Genomic DNA, 23925 nt, shown 5'->3' with positions numbered 1-23925 from the left:
TTAGGGTTGATGTTTTGAATTCCAAGAACTCCCCAGCGAGCCAGCCTCAGGCTCACCCCTGGGCTCAGAAAATCGTAGTCTTTTTGTTTTGACAGAAGCAGCTCCATCATGGGGTCATTTCTGTGCCGTCGTCCTTCTGTCTAAGTTATTAGGCGCAACCCCAGACGAGCACCTAAAGCCTTCTGGATGCTGTGAGGGTTGCGTGGACAGGTCTGACCTCTATTGATACGCTCAATGTGCTTGTGTCCTGCAGAACAACAAGCCTCCCCACCCACCGGCCTACATCTTCATGATCGATGTTTCTTACAGTAATGTGAAGAATGGCCTGGTCAGGCTCATCTGTGAAGAACTGAAGATGGTCCTGGAAAATCTTCCAAAGTAAGAGGCGCACCGCCCTGGATACCACTGGCAATGTTGCAATAGGCAGTGGTGGACTAGAAATGAATTCCCATAGCGAGAACGCCCTCCACTCGTGCAGATTACAAGCCCTCAGTGATTTAGTAGAATAGTGTCTTGCCCATGATCAAATGGCTAGAAGTGCCAGGAGCACGATTCAGACCTAGGTTTTCCTGCCTTCAAATCCAGAACTCTCCATTATGCTATACTACCTCTCATCTATATGAAAAGCAAACTATTTTTTGGCAAGTATAGCAAAAAGATGGCCAGGAATTCAGCAATCAGTGAATCATGAAGCATCTACTGAGTGCTTCCTCTGGGCCAGGGCACTGTGCTAAACAGTGGGGATTTAAGACCAAGGTGAGAGAGCCCCTGACCTAAGAGATTTAAGACATTTCCAACTGGAGAGACAACAAGGACGAATAGAAGTATGGACCGAATAAATGTAACGAGAGCAGACACGGTCAATTCAGGGCAGTCAAATCCAAGATAATTAGAGAGAGACACTAACCATTGGCAGGCTGGATGGGCCCCGATCACTGGAGAAATGAGGAAAGACCTTCTGTGGGAGGTAGTGTTTAAAATGAACCTTAAAAAGAGATGAAAGCGAGGCGAGACTAGGTTCTAGGCATGAGGGACAATACATAAACACAAAGAGGTTAGAAATGAGTGTCTTCAACAAGAAACAGCAAAAATGGCTGAAATGTGGAAAATTGTAGTGATGTAGTCAATCCAGAATGGTGGGCAGGGGCCAGATCATGAAGGATTTGAAATGCTGCTGGGCCAGTCTTCAGATAAAACATCTAAGCTATTGTTAATTCAAGGCTAGCTTATACATTTGCATTTTTAAAATAAATTTGTGTTTTGAAAAGCAGAAGAAAACTTGCTCTTTAGGATACGTTTTCCTAGTTCAGATGGGAATGGAGTATTTGGATCCTCATCTGCTGCTCAGTCATCTCTGCCCCTCTGATCACCTTGCCCACCCTCCCTTGCTTGGGTGGGGCGAGCAAGTTGCTGTTCCAGAGACTCAAGGAAAGGCCTAGGCTTGGCTTCCTTGACCCGTGTGACTTGGACTCACTTTCCTGAGGTGTAAAATGGTAATAATACCATCTCCGTAGGCCTTGCCCCGTTTGTGGCATGATACAGTTCAGAGTTGGGGGGTGACTTAGAGATGACTGATCCAGGTTCTGGTCCAGGTTCTTTTGGAACTATACAATGTTCCTTAAAGCTTTTCTTATTTTTAGACTCTTGGAACTAAAAAGTGGGGGCCACTGTGTCCTGGTGGATGAATGGCCCATGAGGCAGCCAAAGAATGAGATTCACATACCACCCACCCCCACCTCCCTTTGCCATAACCCCTGGAGCTGCATCAGAAAAGATGAGAGTAGGAAGTATGAAACTTGTTCTTTAAGATGTGTTCAACCTGGAGAAGATTAAATCATTTTAGGACTATGTTTCTTTGTTTATCGAGTTTCCTCAAATATGTTCCCATGGAGAAAAGTCCTGGTATGTTGTAATAATCTGAGGCATTGAAATGAGAAACTTTGAAATACATTAATTCGAGCTCTTAAATGGATCCAGAGAACTCCAGATACTTCCTTTACTGTGTCATTTAAAAATAGCTGGGCCCAGTGGGAAATCATGGTCTGCATTCTTCAGTGGGGTCATTCTTTATTTCTCTTCTCCTTCCTTTTATCCTCCCCTAATCAGCTCTTGCAAACAAATAAGGCCCTTTGTCTGCTTCTGTCCTGAGGAGACTGGGCAGACAGGAATTACTGTAGGGCTAGACTGTGTCCTTGGAGCCCTGAGTCGAGAGGCATCACCAAGGCTCTGTCTACAGGTGACAGTCCAGTAGGGCAGAGGCGCACTTTCTCTCTGCTGGGACCAGGACACACTTCTTCTCTGCAGTTATCAGAAGTTTGCTGTAGTGGAGTTTCCTATTCTTCTACCAGCCCAGGCTACACATTGCAACCAGGTTCCCTCTCACCCTTTCCCCTTGCTTACCACTTTGATGGTATAGAAGGTCTCCCTAAGGAGCAAGCTGCTCCATTTCCTAGTTGTTATCATGATTAAACTCTCCTTTGGTTCAGTGCCTCTGATTCACTCCTCTACACCCCGTACCTCCGGTGAAGTGTTTCTAATTATGGAGCTACAAAGTGTATTCTAATTTTGGATCAATAATATAACACCTGAATGTAACTAGAAAATGGGTCAAAGAATTATGAAATAGGAAAGGTCCTTTGAGATCAACCTCACTGTACATGTGAGGAAACTGAGGCACGGAAAGGAGAAAGGATGATTTACTCAGTGTCCCAAGAAGGTGTGTGGGGCAAATCTACTTCCTCAGATGCACTTTCAAATAAGACAATCAGGCATAATCTGTCTTTCTGTTTGTCTGTCTCTTCCCTTCCTTTCCTCTTTTTCCCCTATTAATATAAATTTTGGTGTGTGTCTGTGTTCTAGACCAGGATTATCCCTGGCCACTATCATGATTCCTGCTTGATAGTAGGACACTGAGAAACATTTGTGAACCATATAAAATTCAATAAAGAGAAATTTACCTAACAGTGAAAGATTTCAGAAGGATGGACTCACCATCTGGTTCCTGTTGACACTCTTCTCCACTGCCTTCATATTTGCTCTACCAACAAAGCCTGGTCAGAAAGGGATGTAAAGGGATTAGGGTGTTCTCTTCAGAGTCTGAGGAGCACTGACACCAAATAGAAAGGCCTCTAGTGGCAAATGCCTCAAACCCTAAACTCTTGGATGAATCAGATCCCAGAGACAACTCTTAATCCCTTCTGGAACTATCCCAATATTTATAATCCAGATACCGCTCCTATCACAATATGTCATCATAGCCATTGGGAATAAATCTTTATTGAGTGGCCAAGCCTACTGTGTGCAAGGAAGGTCCAGTGCTTAGTATTAGGGAGATACAGAGAAGTATATGCCTCAGGACTCTCCCCTTTCCATTTCATCCTATGTACATTCTCCAACAACAACTATGTCTCCACTGCTCAAGAAGCTCAAGGACTCCCTATTTTCCATAGAATAAAATCCAGATTCCTCTGTTTTGCATTTAAAATCCTCTGCCATCTTCCTTCAGCCTACTTTTCCTTACTTATTTTGCTTTATTCCCTTTTCTGCACTCTGCATTCCAATCAAATGACCCTACTTACTTTTCCTCACCCACAATATCCTAATAATACCCCATTACATGTATTCTGTTTTACAATCTACCTTACAATCCCTGCCTGCTTTCAATATTCCCAGAAGGGGTCTTTCCTGATCTCCCAGCTGCCAGAATTCCCCCAAATGACCTTGTATTTTTCAGGTCTATATCTTGTGCTCACATACCTGTGTACGTGTTGTTTCCTGTGATAGAACGTCAGTTCTTTCAGAAGGATTGGTTTAGGTGTCCTTTTTTCTTTGTATCCACTACTCCTTGTCACAAGTTAGGCACCTAGTCAAAGCTGAAAAAATGCTCTTAGGTTGATTGATGATATCACTTCTTTCCTCCAAAAGTCGACAGTTTAATTGGAAAGATAAGACATGGACACAAACAGGATTAATACTATAAGACAGCAAGCAGATGACAAGTACCAACTGAGAGGATCATAGAGAGTAGAAAGAAGTAGGGGAAATTACTTCTGGTGTAAGGAATACAGGGGCATTCCGATAGACTTGGGTGGCCTTGAAGGATTTTGACATTTAGAAGCATCGGGGTTGGAGGGAGAGGAAAAGATTGGCATGCATAGAGGTGAGGAGGCATAAAAGTGTTTTCAGGGTACAGTGGCAAAACCCTAGGCTTGAACTAAAGGGCTCATATTGGGGAGGAAGAGATGAAAAAACAGATTGTAATTGAATTCAACCAAACTCTCAGTGTTCTGTTGATATGAAGACATAAACGTCTTTGGAAAGAACTCCCTATTTAGAAGGACTGCTCTGAAAACTAAAACCACTTGGCAGAAATAGACTGCCTTTACAAAGAATATGTTTCTGCTCTTTGAAAGTCTTCAGACAAAGGCTAGATGACCATTTTAATTGAACAAGAACCCGCGTTAAGCATCTATCCTGTGATATTTACAGTGCTAGGCACTAGGGTTACAAAACCAACAATGAAATATTCCTGCCCTCAAGGAGTTTTTATTCTGTTGAGGAGGCAATATAATATATAAGTAAGTACAAAACAGGTACATAATAAACTTGGGTAGAGGAAACTAGAGGTTTTTAGGGGAGGAAGAGGCATCAGAAAAGGTTTTATGTAGGAGGTGGAACATAGAGGAGATCATACTTAAAGCACAGGATGGACCTTTATATCTCTATTCTGAATTCTAGTCCTACACTGCCAACTGCTTATTGAACATTTTCATCTGGGTGTTTCATAAAACCTTCAAACATGTCCAAACCAGAACTAGTATTGTTCCTTTCCAAACTCACCCCTCTTCTGAGATTTCCAATTTTGTTCAGAGCCACCACAATCCTTCTAGTCACAGAATTTTCCAATCTGGGAATCATCCTCAACTCTTTCTTCTCTCTCACCTCACATATCTTACTAGTTGCCAAATCTTTCTGAATTTACCTTCACATCTCTTAGACTCATTTCTTTCTCTCCACTCACAAAGCCACTAACCTATATCACCTCTTACCTAGACTATAGCCTCCTAATTGGTCTTGCGACCTCAAGTTTCTTTTCTTTCCAATCCATCTCAGTCACCAAATTAAGATTTCTCAAACCAAATGTGACAATCAACTTCAGTAACTCCCTATTACCTCGAAGATCGATTATGTTTTCTCCTTTTGCCATTTATGCCCTTCACAATCTGGCTTCATCCTATCTTTCCAGACCCACACATTTATCCCTTTCATTTATTCTCTGTCCTTCTTGCTACTCCTAATATACAGCACATTCCATTTCCTGTTTCGTTCATTTTTACTCAGATTGTACCCCAAGTAGTTCCTCCTCATTCCTACCTCTTAAACTCCCTAGTGTTCTCTAAAGGCAAAGCTCAAGTGTTCCCTTCTATATGTGGCCTTTATTAACTCTCCCTTCAGCTGACAGGGTCTCTTTCACCAAAAAAAAAAAAATCTTATATATATATATATATATTCTGCATATATGAATTTTCCCTGCTACAGATCTACTCCAGAAAAATGCCGAAGTTCACAGCAAACCAAATAATAATTTTTAAGACTTTATTGAGGAACTAGAGTAAATGACTTCTTCAAGCTTGGAAAGAAAGGCATGAGAGCTCATCCAGAAGCCTAAGGACAATGGGGCAGATTCTACTCTTCTCCCAGTCAAGGCAGTACTACCCTGGCTTCAAAGACTGTCAGGAATACATGTAAAAAGTCTGTTTCCTGAGGTAGAACGAGCTAAGGAAACTCCAGTGGGAAAGAAGCACCATTTTGGTCATAAAGCCCCAGGGTGGGACAAAGGAAGTGTGAAAGAGCAGGGACAACATAGCACAGGCCCAGACAACCCAGGCCCTGAGGCTTTGAGATTGCCAACCCTCTATTGAGAAACCATAGAAATTCCTGATGATCCTGAGCTCTGAACCTCCAAGATCTGGGCATGGGAGGGACAGGGGAAGACAGCCAACCCTCAAGAGAAAGAGGTTAGCAAAAGAACCCATGAGCCCAGGGTGAAACCAAGCACGGCCTACTACTTACCCCAAAAGCTCAGCAGGGAATAGAGCCTGGCCCTGGCACAAAGTCCAAATTCAGGAACTAAAGTTAGAGAGTGAGTCAAAGAAAACACTTAACTGATATCAAAAATGACTGCACATCTAGAGATCCCCCCAAAAGAGAGTAACTTGGTGACAAGTGCAGTGACCCAAAGACAAAATGGATTTTCCACAAGACCTTCATCAGTGCCTAGAAGAAATGAAGTGAAAGATAAAAATGAAATAAACACTCTTAAAGAAAAAAATAGGAGAAAAATAGCTTAGAAGAAAAAGTGGTAAACCTTGTTGGAGAAATGGACTCTGCCCTGTTCTCTTCTACAGTCTTAAGTCATAGGATCATAGAAACACAACTTCAGAACTCTCATCAGAGCAAGGACTAACCATGTCTCCAAAGCATCTATGAAGAGCGTGGCACCCACCTCCAGACCGAGAGGGAATAGCCACAAGGTGCAGAAAGAGACAAACACTTCTAGTCATGGTCCCTGGGTGAATCAGTTTTGCTTGACTAGGCTTATTTGTTGCAAGAGTTTGTTTTCTTCCTCTCAGTTTTCAATGGGGAAGAGGGAGAAATGGAGGAAACAGTAGTTTCACCAAAAAGAAGGGGGCGATTGAAATATTTTTAAATGCCTAGAAGAAAATAAAAGGAAGCCCAGACAAGAACCGTTTTCAAAGTAATATGTATAATGTAGTGTGTATAATGTATATATACACATATATCTATCTATAATATAAATGTATGCAATATATGATATAAATATGTATATGCATGTGCATATATATTACATATATATATATAAAACAAAATATAGGATAAAATACAAAAAGATCTGTTTGGGCATTCAAAACCCTTAATAACCTAGCCTCCTCTTACCCTTCCAGCCTTCTTAAAGCTTACTCCTCACCATATACTCTTTGATTCAGTGATGCTGGTCTCCTGGCTGTTCCAGGAACAAGACACTCCATCTCTCAGCTCTGGACATTTCCTCTGACTGTCCCTCATTCCTCACTCTTCCTCCTCCATTTTGACTACCAACACCTCTGGCTTCCTTTAAATTCCAACTAAAATCCCACCTTCAACAGGAAGCCTTTCCCAACTCCTCTTCATTCTAGTGCCCTCTCTCTAATAATTATTTTGTATTTTTCTTGTGGAGCACTGGCTCGGTATACATTTGTTTCACATGGTCTCTCTCATTAGACTATGAGTTCTTGGAGGACAGGAAGTATATTTTGCCTCTTTTTTGTATACTTGGGGCTTAGCACCGTGCCTGCCTGGCACGTAGTAGGTGCTTAATCAATATTAATTCATCGATATATGTGCACATAAATTGTGTATAATATTATGCTAGGGGCAGGAAATGAAGATTCCCAGTTTCATCACAAATCCTCTTTGTGTTCTGCTATATGTGAAAATATTCTCTTTTGATGTTTTGGTCCAAAATCAAAATTTTAGTTAAAAAAGAAGGAAATTCAGGTGATCATCATCAGATTCTTCAGAAGAATCTCTTTCCCGTTGTGGCCCTGATCCCATGGTCCTTTTTCTACAAGGAAGTAGTCAGCCCCAGCTGTAAGAGCAATGTAGAATATCTTGGAGAGGGGAGAACAAGGACTCTGAGCAGCCATAGTCAGATGGAAGGTCAGTACCCTTAAAAAGAGATCAGGGACCACTTCCAAGAGAAGGTAACATTTGATGTGGGCTTCAATGGATGGGTAGGAATTGAATCGAGGAAGTGGAGCCTGGGGAAGGTAGGAAACTGCATTTTACAAAGCCAAGTGTTTTGTGAGGTCTAAAGAGGGAGGAGTAAAGAGGAGCCATACTCTATTTTGTAGGCAGCTCCAGTACATAATCACAGACACTTCCTTCTCATGCCATGACTAAACTTGCAGAATAACCTCTGGCTCTTAATTGTTTTGTTTCCAGGGAAGAGCAAGAAGAGGCTTCAGCCATTCGAGTGGGATTCGTCACCTATAACAAAGTCCTTCACTTCTTTAATGTCAAGAGTAACTTGGCCCAGCCTCAGATGATGGTGGTGACGGATGTGGCCGAGGTCTTTGTTCCACTCTTGGATGGCTTCCTGGTCAACTATCAGGAATCCAAGGCCGTCATTCACAAGTAAAGAATGGTTCTTGATTTTCACTGCAGATCTCATAGCACAGCTATGTCTCTGGTTGAGTCAATTCTGCTTGGCAGAAAGGGCCCAAAACTCATCATCAACAGACCTGACTTGGTCACTTAGACTTTGAACAAGTTGTTTTTGACTCTCTGGACCTCAATTTCCCCATCTGAAAAAGGAAAGGAAGAGACTAAATGATTTTCCATCTACTAGGGACTTCTGAGGTCATTTAGTCCAACAATGGAGTATGCTAGTTAAATGTTTAACAACTGACCCCCCCCAAAAAAATGTGCACACAACTCACTCTTCTATTTAAATTACAATATTAGCATTTCTCCATCATTTTCTTAAGTCTAAATATTCAATAAAATAATAAATCAAGCTCCATTTTGTTTCACTTGGCAGTCAATATTTGGACTGTAAATGTTCACACTGAAAATTTAATAATCATCTTAGGTTGGTTCTGGCAAATACTTGATTTGAACTCCTGCCTGAACAAGATCCTTTTCTATAATAGTAAGTCACAAGAACAGAGGTTAAAGCTTGAAGAGAACTTAGAGATCCTTGAGTTTAACTTCCCCCCAGCATCCCAGATTGCAGATGAGGAAACTAATCTCCAAAGAGGTTAAGTGACTTGTCCAGGGTCACAGAGCTAGTGAGGATCTGGCATGAAGGGGTCAAGATTTGAACTCAAGTTCTCTTGACTCTATGTCCAGTGCCCTATTGGTCTACTCTGCTATGGTGCCGCTCAATAAGAGTCAGAGCATGGGCCTGAGTTCAATCACAGATCCACTATGAGGTGGTGTGACTTCGGGAAGATCACCCATGCCTCAGTTTCCTCATCTGTAAAATCAGAGAGCTGAACTAGATGGAGCAAGACCTTCGTCAGCTCTAAATATCATATTCTACAAACTCACCATGTGTCTGATGGCCTAGGGTTCATTTTTGTGTCATTTCTACCAAAATCCTCAAACCTACCCTGTGAGATCATGGTTGGGGGAATGTAGACATTCCTCAAAGGATGTGCCAGTGAGAAGGCTTACTTACCTGTACTGGGTGTCAAAATGTGGCTGTTGTTGGGGACTGAAAAGTGAAAGTTTTCTCTTTGAAATGACCTTTGTTCTTTCCTCAGTTTGTTGGACCAGATTCCAGAGATTTTTGCTGATTCTAATGAAAATGAGACAGTCTTCGCTCCTGTTATCCAGGCTGGCATGGAAGCCCTAAAGGTCAGATCACACCTCTGTTTGGAACAGAAAGTCTTTGCTGGAAATGCACTGATAGGGCCAGTCACTGTGCTCTGGGGGGACCCTATCCTCAGCGAGGAGGAGCAATCACTTCCCACTCCCAAATTCTTCCAGGCTCCCTATTCCAGTCTTGTACATGTTTCCTTCCTGGGTTTTGATGGGAGCCTTCTTTTTCCAATGTAAAAATTATTTCCAGATCATCATACATATATATATATATATATATATATATATCTTTTGATATATACTGGATAAGTGGGACCAAATGCCTTGATTATTCTGCCTTTGGTTGCACAAACCTGTCCTTTTGGTTTTGGGTTCCCTGGACTATAAGAGGGGAAATTCTCTACCTGGAAGGAGAGCAGCTTAGTGTGATAGGGAAAGCCTTGAATTTGCAGTCAAGAGAGTTGGGTTCTAATTCCAGTCACTCAATAAACAGCCATTTATTTTTAAGCCCTCACCTTCCATCTTAGAATTAATACTGTGTATTGGTTCCAAAGCAGAAGAGTGGTAAGGGCTAGGCAACGGGGGTCAAGTGACTTGCCCAGGGTCACCCAGCTAGGAAGTGGCTGAGGCCAGATCTGAACTCAAGAAGATGATGCTTCACAATTCCCAGCCCTTATTAGGGGTTTGTCTGAACACCAAGACAAAATTCATCTCTCCGCGCCTTCACCATGTTCTGCTATCTGGGCTCAGGAAGAACAAATAAAAACCTGTATTCACATGACACAAGAAGAGTCTGCATTCTGGTCATGGGGCGAGGCAGAGGTTGTTCCACGATCACTAGAAACTTCTCAGCTGTCCACTGTTTCTTCCCTCCATCCTTGGATCATTTCATAAGAAAAACAGGGTTGGCAGGACTGACTCCGACATTCAGAAGCAATACCAACTGTATTGGCTTTGGGTCCCTTTCATATACTAAGGCCCCTTGGTATAGAGGACAGTGGCCTATACTTGGAGTCTGGAGACCTGGGTTCAAATTCTACCTCCTGAGACCCTGGCTCTGTAACCCTGGGCAAGTCTTTCTTCACTTCTCTGAGCCTCAGACCCATAACTTGGAAGGAACTTATTTCCTTCCCTCCTTTATTCCCTACTTTATTTTACATTTTGATTACTACAATTTGATTAGTCTGGCTACCCCCCCCATCCATATGGGCTGGAGCCCCTCTCCACCCCAAGCAGCAGCCTTCAAGAGTTGTGGCTGAACAATCCACCTGCCCTGTGCTCATTTGCTGACGTACCCCTCTCCATGCCCAGCCAGACCCCCAGAGACCTTCCTGGGATTGCTCTCAAAGGGCTTCCTGCCAGAGCTGTGACTTTTTCCCATCGCTTTCAAGAACACAGGGTCACATCCACACCACAAGAGAGCCTCAGAAAAGGGGCTTTGGCCTTGGGGTTTGTGAGAGTACATCCCCCAAATCAACTGCAACTGCCCCAAGACATGAAGGGGCACAAGCAGAATTGGGAAGGAAAGCAGCAAAGCATGGGCAAGCCGCCCGTTTGTTTCATACGTTTAAAAAGAATGAGCCAAGCCATGTCCTTCAAATGGCGGGTCTGGGGCTGGAACTGGAGCCGTTAATGAACCCAGGCTGGAGGCCAGCGATCCCAAGTGGAAGAATAGAAAAGTAAAGCTTTTCTCCCAGAGGAGCCAGCAGCAGTTTTTGGAAACTTTCCTCCCCCTCGGGTAGATAGCTTTGCTTGCTCTTTGAGGGCTGCCAAGGAAAATCTCCCAGTAATCATCAGAAGTAATAAACTTCCCAGGAGCAGCAGACGGGGTGGAAACCAACAGAAAGAATCCCCATCCAAGGAGGCGCTTGTCAGAAAGATAAAGAGGGGCTCTTTGGAAACCTCTTGGGCCTGCTTTCTGAGAGAGGCTTCTTGACACTCGTTTCCTGCTGGAAATGCTTTCCTGCTCACAGGATCCGGTACTTTGCCCCGGCATCTTATTTCTTCCCATCTTATCCAGTCCTTCTTTCAAAGCCTGGCCCTGCTAGCCCTGCTGTGAGTCCAGAAATGGCACTGCTGCCTAATTTGTGCACAAATAGATCTTCTGATTATCCATAATTGATTTCCTCCATGACAATAGGCGAAGATCAAATTCTAGGCCAGAACCGGCCAAATGTTTAGCAATAAATTACCGTAGGACTTCTGCCAAAAACATACCCTATTTTTTTTTTAAACCCTCACCTTCTCTCTTGGAGTCAATACTGTATATTGGCTCCAATCTCTCTTGGAGTCAATACTGTATATTGGCTCCAAGGCAGAAGAGTGGTAAGGGTTAGGCAATGGGGGTTAAGTGACTTACCCAGGGTCACACAGCGAGGAAGTGTCTGAGGCCAAATTTGAACCCAGGACCTCCCCTCTCTAGGCCTGGCTCTCAATCCACTGAGCCACCCAGCTGCCCCCAACATATCCTAGTTTTTGCAAGCTAAAGGAACTTCTTTTTGAGTTATCCACAGTACAGATTTGGCTTTCAGTGTTGGGGGAAGGAGGATAGTGAGAAACCAATAAGTAATTTCCTCAACATAGGAAACACCCAAATTGGAAAAACTCCACCTTCTCTGCAAATCATTGTCTTCGAGAAATGCCTGGGATATTGAGAGGTGGCATGACACGCAACCACTTGGTGGCACAGGTAGGATTTGAACTTGGGTCAGACTGGCTCAGGGTCCCACTATATATCCATCCATTCAAATGAATGAAAAGCAATTTCATAGAAGCTTGAAGTTGGAAGGGACCTCAGAGTTCATTGAGTCAAACAATCCCCCATTAGAATCCCCTTTTCAATATACCCAGAAAGTGGCTACCAAGCACCTGTGCAAAGATTTGGAACCATGTTAAGAGTGTCACTTGAGACATGAGTTCAGATCTAGACCTTGACACTTACTAGGTGTATGATCATTTAACCTCTCAACTTCAATTCCTTCCTGTATAAAAAATGGGCCTGATAATACCTGTATTACCTGGTTCATAGGTCTATTGTGAGGCTCAAATGAGATTTTAAATGCAATTCTTAAGGCACAACAGAAGTGTCAGCCATCACTCTCATGGTTAATGGAGACATTCGAGTTACTTCCTATAGGAGTCCGTGGCATAGTGGAGCCAATCTAATTGGTAGGTTAATTTAGGTAGGATGACAAGAGAAGGGTTTTCACAGGCCAGAACAGAGCACCAAAGCTAGGAGAGTTTTCCTCTGACATAGAATATCATATCATATCATGCCATATATGCAATGCAATACAATACAATATACAGTAAATGACACGAAATATATGATCTAATACGATATTATGTGATATAACATAATAATATAACATAATGCCTGGCCAGGTGAATGAAGAGCCTGGCCCAAATTCATTCTCATGGTAAGCCAGAGAGGAAATCGAGCATTTCTAACCCCAAATCAGCTAGTTATCTGCAGCAAAGGATTGTGAGTCTCAGCCTCAAGACTAAGTCCTAACCCCGGGGCACTCTGCCTATATTTTATTAACTGAGTGGGGTATAGATTTGAATAGAGAATTCTAGCCACCTCTATCAAGGACCCCCAAAGGAGTGAAGCCCAGAGAGTGATCCTGGATTGGGGCCCAGCAAAAACAGTGGGAGTGACGCATTCAGTGAAGAACTGACACACCTAAGGGGGAAATGAGTCATAGGAAGCAGCAGAGATTTGAGAAGCAGCAGCCTTGTGGTGTCTCAGTGCAGGCCTACTGAGTAGCAGGTGTGGACAGGGCAGCGTAATACCATCGCCCGGTGGATATCAGCCACCATGCCTCTGAGGCTGACTGCCCATGTCACCTTGGACATTCACTGGGTCTCAGTTTCCTCATCTGTAAAATGAAGGTGTTCAATTTGATCACTTCTGAGGTCCCCTTCAGCACTTGTTAGAAAAATCTAAATTGCTGTCACCTAGAGATTTCTTGGCTCCCCTGCTCAGAAAAGACTTGATCTTTGTGTTTCATCTCTACTTCCTGATTTGGGGTGGGGTGGGAGTTTGGAAATGAATATCAGAGCACAGATGAATCTACTATCTCAGTTAAACTGTTATGAAATTGGCCTCAAACCAAGGCCATGTCACAAGCTGCTGCTTCTCTCCAATCGAGTCACCTCTACATTTTCCCTGATGGTCTCCTCCTTGACTTCAATCTCTAATGAAGAGACGGCCCTTCTCCTCACTAAGACCATCCTTCTAATTCATATCTCTTCCTATCTCATCTGGCAGATTACCACCATCTTTAATCTCTCTTTGCTGGTTTCTACAAACCCAGCCAAGCCTCCCTCATCCTCGACTCCATTTGGTCCAACCTCTATCTCTCCTCCTTTTCACAGTCCCTCTTAGAAAAAGCTATCTGCTTGCATTGCCTCGACTTCCTTTTCTGTTACTCACTTCTCATGCACTGTAGTAGTCCCTTATTACTCAAGTGAAAGTTCTCTCTGCAAATGAGCTCTTAATTCCAAAACCCAGTGATCTTTCCTCAGACCTTCTCCTTCTTGGTCTCTATAGCATTTGATCCTGTTTATCACCATCCCCTCCTAGATACCTTCTTCCTAGTTTTCATGACACTGATCTCTTTCTCTCTTCTCTCTCTCTCTCTCTCTCTCTCTCTCTCTCTCTCTCTCTCTCTCTCTCTCTCTCTCTCTCTCTCTCTCTCTCTCTCTCTCTCTCTCTCTCTCTCTCTTCCTTCTCCCTCCCTACCCCCTCTATCTCTCTCTCTGTCTCTCAATCTCTCTCTGTCTGACTCTCTCCTGCTCTCTGTCTTTCTCTCTCTCACACACACACACACACTCATTAGTTCTAATAAATTTAAATGTCATCTCTATCCAGACTATTCGCAAATAAATATCTCCTATCCTGGTCTTCCTCCTAATCTGCCTGCTCTGTCTCCAGTTGCCTATTGGATGTCTCCAACAATAGTCTTTCTAACTTCCCTATTTCTGGTGAGGGTACCATCTTCCTTCCAGTTAGCCAGTTCACCATCTTAGAGTCATTCCGACCCTTCCTTCTTTAATTTGCCCTCCACGTACCTGCCCAATTGGTATTCCTAATACACATGCCACTTAGCTTCAGCTCCCTTCTTGCCTCTGGGATAAAATGCAAATTCCTAAGGGGCAGCCAGGTGGCTCAGTGGATTAAGAGCCAGGCACCGAGATGGGAGATCCTGGTTTCAAATTTGGGCTCAGATGCTTCCTATCTGTGTGACCCTGGGCAAGTCACTTCACCCCTATTGCCTAGCCCTTTCCCTTGGTAATTTAATTTAATTTAATTAATTAATTAAAAATAAATTTAATTACATTTATTTAAAATAAATTTAAAATGGAAGGTAAGGGTTTTAAATAATAATGATCAAATACCCATCCATCTGGTGGGCTTTATAGTCCTATCTCCAGCTTTCTTTTCCAGGTGTTGTTTCCCACGTTCTAGTCAGAGATGCTTGGGATTCCTGGCTTCCTTCAAAGCTCAATTCAGGGGCCATCTCCTCCAGAAAGCTGATCCTGATCTCCTCAGATTCTCTGAAATGACTTGGCTTGTCTTTGGATTACTTTGTAATACATGTGTTACTTTTCTATGTGGCATCCCCACTCCCCCAAGAGAATGCAACTTCTTTGAAGTAAAGATTGATTCATTGTAGGCTCTCTAGCCCAGTGCCTGACACAAAGTAGACACTTAACAAATGCTCATTGACCTCAATTATTTCTGTGGAACCAAGTAGGAAAGAAAGGAAGGCAGTTGCAGCAGATTTCCAAGGTCAGCCAAAAGTGGCATGAGGGCTGCCAGGGAGTGTCTGCTCAGAAAAGGCAAGGGCTAGTGGGCAGGCAGTCCAGGTGCTGCCCTGGTACCCCTGGAAGGTGAAAAGCCTTAGAACAAGGCCTCCATCAGGTTAGATGTGGACGTTTAGATGTGGTTAGTTAGTTAGATGTAGTTTTTCTATTAATTAGTTGTAGTTATGTATGAGGTGTTCAGGGAGGGGTAGCACCTTGGTATAGAGGGCTTGTTGTGCCCTCCTGGGGCAGCTCTCCAGCCTCTGACCCCCCACCTGACACCCAGCTCTCACTTGTGGCTCCTAGTAGCTGCTAGCATGCGGCAGCGGCCACACCCCGGGCAATGGCTTCGACAGGCCGGCTAAACCTTGTGAGGGTAGCCATCGGGTCGTCGACCCCTGGTGAACCAGGGCTTTGCTCACCCAACATGTGAAGACTGCTTCGGCTGAACAGACGGAAGAAACCAATAAGAAGTTTCAACGGCTGAGAGGGCGACGCAGCAAAGCACTGTGGAGTGCTTAGGGCGTGTTGGAGCACAAAAGACAACACTCCATCCAGTGCAGCTGAGGAAGTCTCCAGGTGTAATGACTTTTCATGCCACTGGACCCAGGCTTCCAATGCCAAGAGAGTGGGACTGTCTCTGTGCATCAACTTTTCCACTTAAATCTTCATGCACAAGTGTCTTTGTGCACAAAAAAACACAAAGATAATCGTCATTCTTGGCTTCTGAGAGACTACTACCAGTTGTAGTTAAATGTAGATACTCTGAGGAAGATTTAGGAAGACATGGGCACGTGTTATATGCGGGAAAGTCTGAAGGGCTGGGGTTCTGCCCTACTGGAGAAAGTGCCCACACCAAGAAATCCTACCACCCCCCCCCACCAAAGGGTCTAAGTCTGTTTGGATATTGTTGTTATTCAGTCATGTCCAACTCTGGGACCTCCATTTGGGGTTTTCTTGGCAAAGAGACTAGATGCCATGTCCTTCTTCAGCTCATTTGACAAGAGGAAAAAACAGGCCAAAGGAGTTAAGTGACTTGCCCAAGGTCACACAGCTAGTAAGTGTCTGAGGCCAGATTTAAACTCTGGTCTTCCTGACTCCAGGTCTAGCACTCTATCCACTGAATCACCTAGCTGGATATAAATGTGAATTGAGTTCTAAGCGATGTGAGATTGAATTCTACCTCTGCTTTGTATTACTTGAGATACCTGCTGGTCTTTACAATGAAGAGTTTGGACTACATGAACTCCAGCATGAAGCCCCAACAATCCTAAGGCAACACTACTCTGATGCCTCCTTTTGGTGTAAAAGCCATTTGGGAATTTTGAAGATCATGCCAACAAAATAATTCCTGCCAAAATAAAGAGGCATTGAATGAAGGCCCAACAAAGCACTTCTGCATCTGGTGTTCGAGAACTAGCCTAGCAAAATGCAAAAAAGCTCCTAGGCAGAACATTAGCCCAATTGTGTTGGTTGGGTTTCTTTTTCTAATCATCTAATAATAAATACTGCCTACTAGAGTCAAATGATCATAGACATAGAGCTAAAAGAGTAGTTAGAGGTCATCTAGTCCAATGGCCTCCCACCCCATTTTATAGATGAAGACACTGAGGACCCAAGAGATTAAGTGTTTTATTTGCACAAGGTCACACAGATGAGTTGAAAGGGTCTTGTTCCAAGTTGTGAAGAGGCCGTGAGTGGTCTTTGTCCAGGGAGAGGCCCCCCACACAGATGAATATACAGATCTTTGAAGCTTTGCATCAAGGAGATGATGTCTATCTGACTTGTCCCTTCCCCATCCTAGAGCTCCGATTCTGCGTTCCCATAGACCTCTTTTTGGGGAAATGTTTTGAGCCCCAAACAGATTCTCTTTCCCATAGAGAGCAATCTCCCTGTGGGGAGGGGCTGTCCCATTGCTAATCTCCTTTCCCTGGTTCCTAGTGTTGTGCTCTCCTCATTGCACAGGATCAATATGTTTGCTGAATAGAATTGAACTGAAGAATGAATAGTGGTTAAACTCCTGGGAGCTCCTCAGATTTGGAGAACTGCAGGGCATGAGAATGAACACTCAATAATGGAGGTACGCTCTTTGTTCTCTCGCTAGGCAGCAGACTGTCCAGGGAAGTTGTACATCTTCCACTCATCGCTGCCCACGGCTGAGGCCCCGGGCAAACTGAAAAACCGAGATGACAGGAAACTGATCAACACAGACAAAGAAAAGGTATTTTCCCTGCAGCGACTTTTGGAGTTCCACATTCCTTCATTCTTCAAAGAGTTGGGAACATTTTTAAACCTCATAAATTGGAGAGATAGAGAGGGAAGGGGGGGGGGGGAGGAATCATCTTCCCAGCCTCAGACTCTCAAAGGTGTCCTTGTTCCCCAGTAGGTAGCTAACTGGAACATGGCATATGAACTCTGGTATAAACTGTGTTAATTCTGTTGCCTCCACAGCAGAGCCTTTGTCCAAATAATCCTCATGATCTGGGTGCCACAAGGTTATAGCACTTGGAAAGATCTTCCAGTGCCTTTCCTGAAAGCTGAGTCTAATTCATATTTCTCACTACATCCAGGCTGGGTGATAAGGGGCCACCACCATGCTACCCTGAACTCCCCCCCGCCCCGGGTTAGCTGATGCTCGGGAATCTCAATACTTTCAGTCCCCAAGGAATTCCCTGCCCTTGGTTGGACCTAGAATCATTTATCTCTGCAGAGTGTCCAGTTATCATTTCATTTTGTCATATTTCTAGAACTTCTTGTTTTGTTTTGTTGGAATGGTGATACTTTTAAATGGATGGTTGCTCCCTTTAGGGAATATTTTTCAAGGCAAGGAAGTTTGAAAATAAAAACATTCGCATGCAGACAACAGGCCTAAGTATCACAAAACTTTCTATAGGGATTACATTGTAGAAAGGAGGAAAGAGATTGCAAAATGAGAGTAGTATAGATGTGAACTAATCAAGATGGTGTAGATTTACACTAATGGGGATGGTGTAGACCTGAACTAATGGAGATGTGGACCTGAACTAATGAGGAGGATGTGGACCTGAAGTAATTGGGGTGGTTTGGACCTAAATTAATTTAATTTAAATTTCTTTATTTATTTAGAATATTTTTTCCATGCTTACAAGATTTGTGATTTTTCCCACCCCTCTTCCCTCCCCCTCCCAGAACTGACAAGCAATTCCACTGGGTTATACATGTGTCATTACTCAAGACCTATTTCCATATTATTAATATTTGCACCAGGGTGATCATTGAGAGTCTACATCCCCAATCACATCCCCATCAAACCATGTGATCAAGCAGTTGTTTTTCTTCTGCTTTTCTACTCCCACAGTTCTTCCTCTGGATGTGGATAGGATTCTTTCTCATAAATCCCTCAGAATTGTCCTGGATCACTGCATTGCTGCTAGTAGAGAAGTCCATTACATTCGATTGTGCCGCAGTATATCAGTCTCTGTATACAATGTTCTCCTGGTTCTGCTCCTCTCACTCTGTATCAGTTCCTGGAGGTCGTCATTCCTCCAGTTCATTATTCCTTTCTAGCACAATAGTATTCCATCACCAACATATACCAGAATGTGTTCAGCCATTCCCCAATCGAAGGGCATCCCTTCATTTTCCAATTTTTTACAGCAGTGTATTAGTTGGACTGAAATTAATGGAGAAGGTATAGACCTGATATAATGGAGGAGGTGTGGACCCAAACCAATGGGGATGATGTGGACCTAAAGAGAATGGGACAGAAATGAGAAAAAAATGGCCATTAAGTTACATTTCCCTTGGAGGCCAGGACTAGAAAGACAGGCAGAGCCAGAGGATCACTGTGACCTCTTAGATGGCTCCCCAAATCCTGGAATTCTGGATTCTCCTGTTAGAGAACTGATCAGGCCATAGCATATCGAGCTAGAAAGGTCCTTGAGATGAAGAAGGTAAGGTCCAGGGATCTGTGTCTAACATTGCTCTCTCAGTTCTTTTTGACCGTTCCTTTTAGTCTGATCTCTCTGCTTATTAAGATGGGAACCAGCCAAGTTCTTCTCCCTAGAAAGGGCATGAGTCTTTACCATACCTGTAAGCCTCATTGTCTTACTCTGTCAAATAGAAGAGTTGGTCCAAAATGGCCTCATAGGCCCTTTCCAGCTCTCGAACTATGAACCCATGATCTAGTTTCTTTTTCAGCTATTTCCAATTCCAATCAACCAACACTTACAACGTGCCCTTTATCTGCCAGGTCCAGTGCTGAGGCCTGGGGATGCAAAGAAAGATAGAAAGCAGTCCCTGCTCTCCTGGACCTCCAAGTCTAATGTGGGAGGCAACCTCAAACATCTGTGAACAAATGGGTTATGTGCAGGGTCAACTGAAGGCAATGATGGGGGAAGGTGACAGAATTAAGGGGGGATTGGAAGAGGCTTCCTATAGAAAACGGGATTTGAGCTGGGACTTGAAGGAAGCCAGGAGGCAGAGATGAAGAGGGAGTGTGTTCTAGGCATGGAAAACCTCTTGGGTCTGGGGAGATGGAATGTCTTGTGCAGGGATCCCAAAGGAGGAATTAACTGTTGATGCGTGAATTTTCTTTTTCATCTCTGTCTTTAGACCCTCTTCCAGCCCCAGACAAACATCTATGAAACCCTGGCTAAGGACTGTGTGGCCGCTGGCTGCTGTGTGAACCTCTTCCTCTTCCCCAATCAGTACGTGGATGTGGCCTCAATGGGCCTGGTGACCCAGCAGACAGGAGGCACGCTGTATAAATACAACAATTTCCAGGTAGTCAATCCAATAGCAACCAGATGTTTCCTCCGCCAGATACTCTTTGCTTCTTCTCTCACTTTACCTGGGTTTCCAGCTCCTTGGAGCTTTGCAGGCTCTGCCCTCTTGTGGACAGAATATGAACCCAAGAAACCAGAAACACATTCCCAGAGTCCTCTGCTCCAAAGCCCTTACTTGGCAAATGGAAGAATGGGTCTAGGGTTGAATAAGAAGCAACACAACTGGTTTTCCCACCAGGGTCCTCTGGCTCTAGGTCCAGTGCCCAGGCCCTAAAATATCTGACACATGTTACCTTCGTTTAGCCACAGAATAAAGGGAACGATGTTCACTAACAAGATGGATAGTGAATTTAGTATACTATACAGTTAAGTAGATTTTGCTTACTTTAACTGAAGAAAATCAGGATCATGGAAGGTTAGTAGACAGAGTCACCTTAGAGGCAGGAAGGCATGGCCTGGGTTCAAATCCTACCTCTGACTGCTACTCGCTTCACACCCTAGAAAAGTCACTTCACTCAGCACCCCAGTTAACTCTCCTAAGACTTTAACTTGCATTGACCTACACTGGTAGAGAGTATCCTTAACCAGACCTCCTTCTACCAGGTCTGGGGGGAATGGGGAGAAGCAAAGCTAGGACCATGAGTCATAAACTTAGGACCAGAAGGACGTCTGGAGTTTGTCATTTGTCAAGACCAGCTTTCTGCCTCTGCAGATAAGGAGGGGGAGAGAGAGAGAGAGGGAGAGAGAGAGACAGACAGACAGACAGAGACAGAGACAGAGAGAGATACAGAGACAGAGACAGAGAGAGACAGAGAGAGACAGAAGGAGAGAGAGAAAGAAGGAGAGAGAGACAGAGACAGAGAGAGAGATTGCGATTAAGCAGCTATCCTGAATTTGAATTCTGTGTCAGCACTCTCTGTGGCCCCAGGAAAGCCACTTTGTCTTTTTAGGGCCCAGTTTCCTCATCTATAAAATTAGGGCATTGGCCTAGTTTTCTCATGGTCCCTCCCATCTCTCAATCTAGAATCCTAAAGCATATGACATCCAAAGTCTCACAGGTAGTAACGGGTAGAGGCTGGATTGAACACAGCTCTTCTGACTAGAAGTAAAATTTACTAGCTAAAAGTTGGCTTTAGTAGGACAACCATTGGCTATCCCATTTTTATTTCATTGATTAGATTAGAGATCTCTTTGGGAAGTAGAAAACTCAATGGACCTGCAACATCATTGATTTGGATATTTGCTCCGAAGATATAGATCGCCATTCATAATTGGGCACTCTTCTGGCCAATCTATCTCTAACCCTGGGAGGTCAAAGAACACTTGGAAAAGGTGCTGCATCACAGCACATCTTGATGTATAGATGGCCTCCTTTCATTTCTACTGATACTGGGAGAGTACCAGCAGAACATTCCACATGTCCAAGTGGCCTCCCTTGCCCTCACCAGTTCCCATCTTCATTTCCTACCCATCTCCCTGATGACATTTTAGACTTGGATTTTTTTTAACTTCCTCAGAGGTCCTGTTCACACCTGGTATAGACCTCTCCATTGTCTTCTTCACATTACTCATTTTCTTCGATGACAGCCCTCTATGGTGTCTCATGACATGGGGGTGATCTTGGATCCTCAGAGGCAATGCCAAGGGAATATAAGCCCAGGTAGGATCTACCATGCTGGAAAGGCCTTGAGGATGATCCTAGGAACATATTAGTCTAGAAAAGTGAAAAGACTTAGCCCCAAGATTGGGCCATTGGGTCGTGAATTCTCTGTATATGGAAATACCTGAGACAAAGAAAATTACAAAATGGGCAGTAGAATAAAAAATTAAGAGACTTAATACATCCAGCAATTGTCAGTAGAGTGAATAGCAAAGAATGCTTAGAGTTGGGAAGAAAAGGCAAAAATCAGTATACACCTACAGTCTATAAATTTTTAGTGTGAGCATTTACACCTTAGAAATTGGTAAAGGCTATGAATCAGGGCTGAATTTATTTTTTGTTAGTTGTCTAGGCTTAAGAAAGTGATGGAGGAAATGTTAATAGTGCTGATTAAGCTGAAAAGTGAAGCCTGAACATTTAGGGGCCCAGTTGTTAGACATATCAGCCCACCCCTGAGGAAAGGCCTTGGTTTTGACACCTATAAAAAATGAAGTTGTTGGACTAGATGGTTTCTTGAGTCCTATCTACTTCTAATGTTCTATGAAAGGTAAAAAAAAATAATAATCCTAGGAAGAGTGCCTAAAAGGACATCTTTCCTTGGCCATCTTGGGCAATGCAATGTCTATGTCCTGTCCCCAGGCAAGGTTCCCCTGCTTGTCTGATGAGGCTCAGCAACCTCCTCTCTGCAAAGATAAGTACTCCTGGGATCTTACCCAGGTAGCAACGGAGTTTTTCCCACTTTCCCCAAGAGGTTTCTTTCCTTTCTTTGTGTGAAATGCTAAATGGAAGAGTCTGGGACTGCTTGAATACTCTCTAGCTAGTCCAGGACTGTTTCAGGGACATGTGAGCATGGAGCAAACACAGTTCACGTGTGATTTCAGAAACTGTTTCACAGGTGTGTGGATGGTATCTTAGCTCAGATGCCCAGAGTTAAAATCTGAATGAAACATGAAGCAAGGTGGGGCAGTGGATAGAGTGGGTCTGGAGTCAGGAAAGCCCCAGGTGGAACCTTGCCTCAGACATTTGTCAGCTGTAAGGTCACCTTACCTTTTGGGGATTCAGTTTCTTTATCAATAGAATGAGGGGGTTTGACGTAGATGGCTCCCGAGGGCCCTTTCACCTCTGACTCTCTGACCCTATTCAATACCTCCCATATACAAGGCACTGTGCCAGACACAAGAGAGAAAAAGATAAAACAAGCAATAGCCACTGCCTTTAAGGAGCTTGGATTCTCAGCAGTAATAGTTTCTTTCTCTGTAAAATAAGGCAATTGGGCCAGATGACCTTGAAGGTTCTTTCCAATCCCAGCATTCTATGATCTATGGAAGCTAGTTGCTTTGTCTCTTGGTTTCCCCACCTGTAAAATGGGAATAATGATGTCCATTGTGACCCCTCCCTCCCTGGAGTATGGTAAACATCTGTATGTTTCTGGTGGGGTCTCTTTTCTTATGCTTCTTCCACTCTACTGGTAATGTCATTTTCAGAGGCACTTGGACAGCCAGACATTTTTGAACGACCTCAGGAACGACGTCCAGAAAATGACTGGATTCGATGCTATCATGAGGGTCCGCACCAGCACAGGTAAATGTGGGAATCCCAAGTGAGCGGGCTGCACTGGTGTGATCGCTGAGCCTCCCTAATGGGGAGGGGGTGTCCCAGATCCTCTGAGGGCATAGGGACCCAGCAGAGACCATGTGGATATGGAGGGAGACTTGACTGGACTTCCAGTCTCTCCCTCTGTAAATGCATCTCCAAGTGAGTGATGCTAAGATGGGGTCTCTGTGATTTGTGTTTGGCCAAATTGATTCCATGCAATTTAAGTTTACTCAGCCCTCTGGTGTGACAGGAGTGTCTCTCCTACACCAAAATGAAGGAAGGCATTTTCTTTTCTCTCCTTTCTGAAGTTAACAAAGATGTTTGCATCATAGGATTTAATACTCCAAAGGATCTCACCAACATGGAATGATAGTGTTGGGAAGATCGGCGTCAAATTCCTACTCAGACCCTCACCCAGCTATGTTTTCTGATTTCAGGTTTCAGGGCCACCGACTTCTTTGGTGCTATTTACATGAACAATACCACAGATGTAGAGATGGCAGCCATGGACTGTGACAAAGCCGTGACAGTGGAGTTTAAGCATGATGACAAACTCAGTGAAGACAGTGGTGCCCTCATTCAGGTGAGAGGCTGGCTGGGAGTTCCACACCTCTGCAGCTCACTCCCTCTTAGAGCTTGGACAAATCACTTCCATTCCCTGGGCCTGAGTTTCCTTGCCTGTAAAATGGGGGGCGGGGGGGGGGG

At 43.9% G+C, this 23925-nt stretch overlaps 1 protein-coding gene across 1 annotated transcript in view; it reads left to right on the top strand.

Annotated features, from left to right (window-relative positions):
- The window catches only part of SEC24D (SEC24 homolog D, COPII coat complex component), a 124195-nt gene that overhangs the window by 85967 nt on the left and 14303 nt on the right, over positions 1-23925 (top strand). The window contains exons 12-18 of the mRNA XM_056803832.1: positions 254-378; positions 8005-8196; positions 9330-9423; positions 17303-17419; positions 19792-19962; positions 23109-23205; positions 23658-23803. Coding sequence (XP_056659810.1) covers positions 254-378; positions 8005-8196; positions 9330-9423; positions 17303-17419; positions 19792-19962; positions 23109-23205; positions 23658-23803 — 942 coding nt within the window. The remainder of the gene's footprint in view (positions 1-253; positions 379-8004; positions 8197-9329; positions 9424-17302; positions 17420-19791; positions 19963-23108; positions 23206-23657; positions 23804-23925) is intronic.

The sequence above is a fragment of the Monodelphis domestica genome, chromosome 6, assembly GCF_027887165.1.
Source record: "Monodelphis domestica isolate mMonDom1 chromosome 6, mMonDom1.pri, whole genome shotgun sequence".
In the NCBI taxonomy this organism is placed as follows: domain Eukaryota; kingdom Metazoa; phylum Chordata; class Mammalia; order Didelphimorphia; family Didelphidae; genus Monodelphis; species Monodelphis domestica.
The sequence above is the reverse complement of the archived record's forward strand: the minus strand, read 5'-3'. Positions and strand labels throughout refer to the sequence as shown.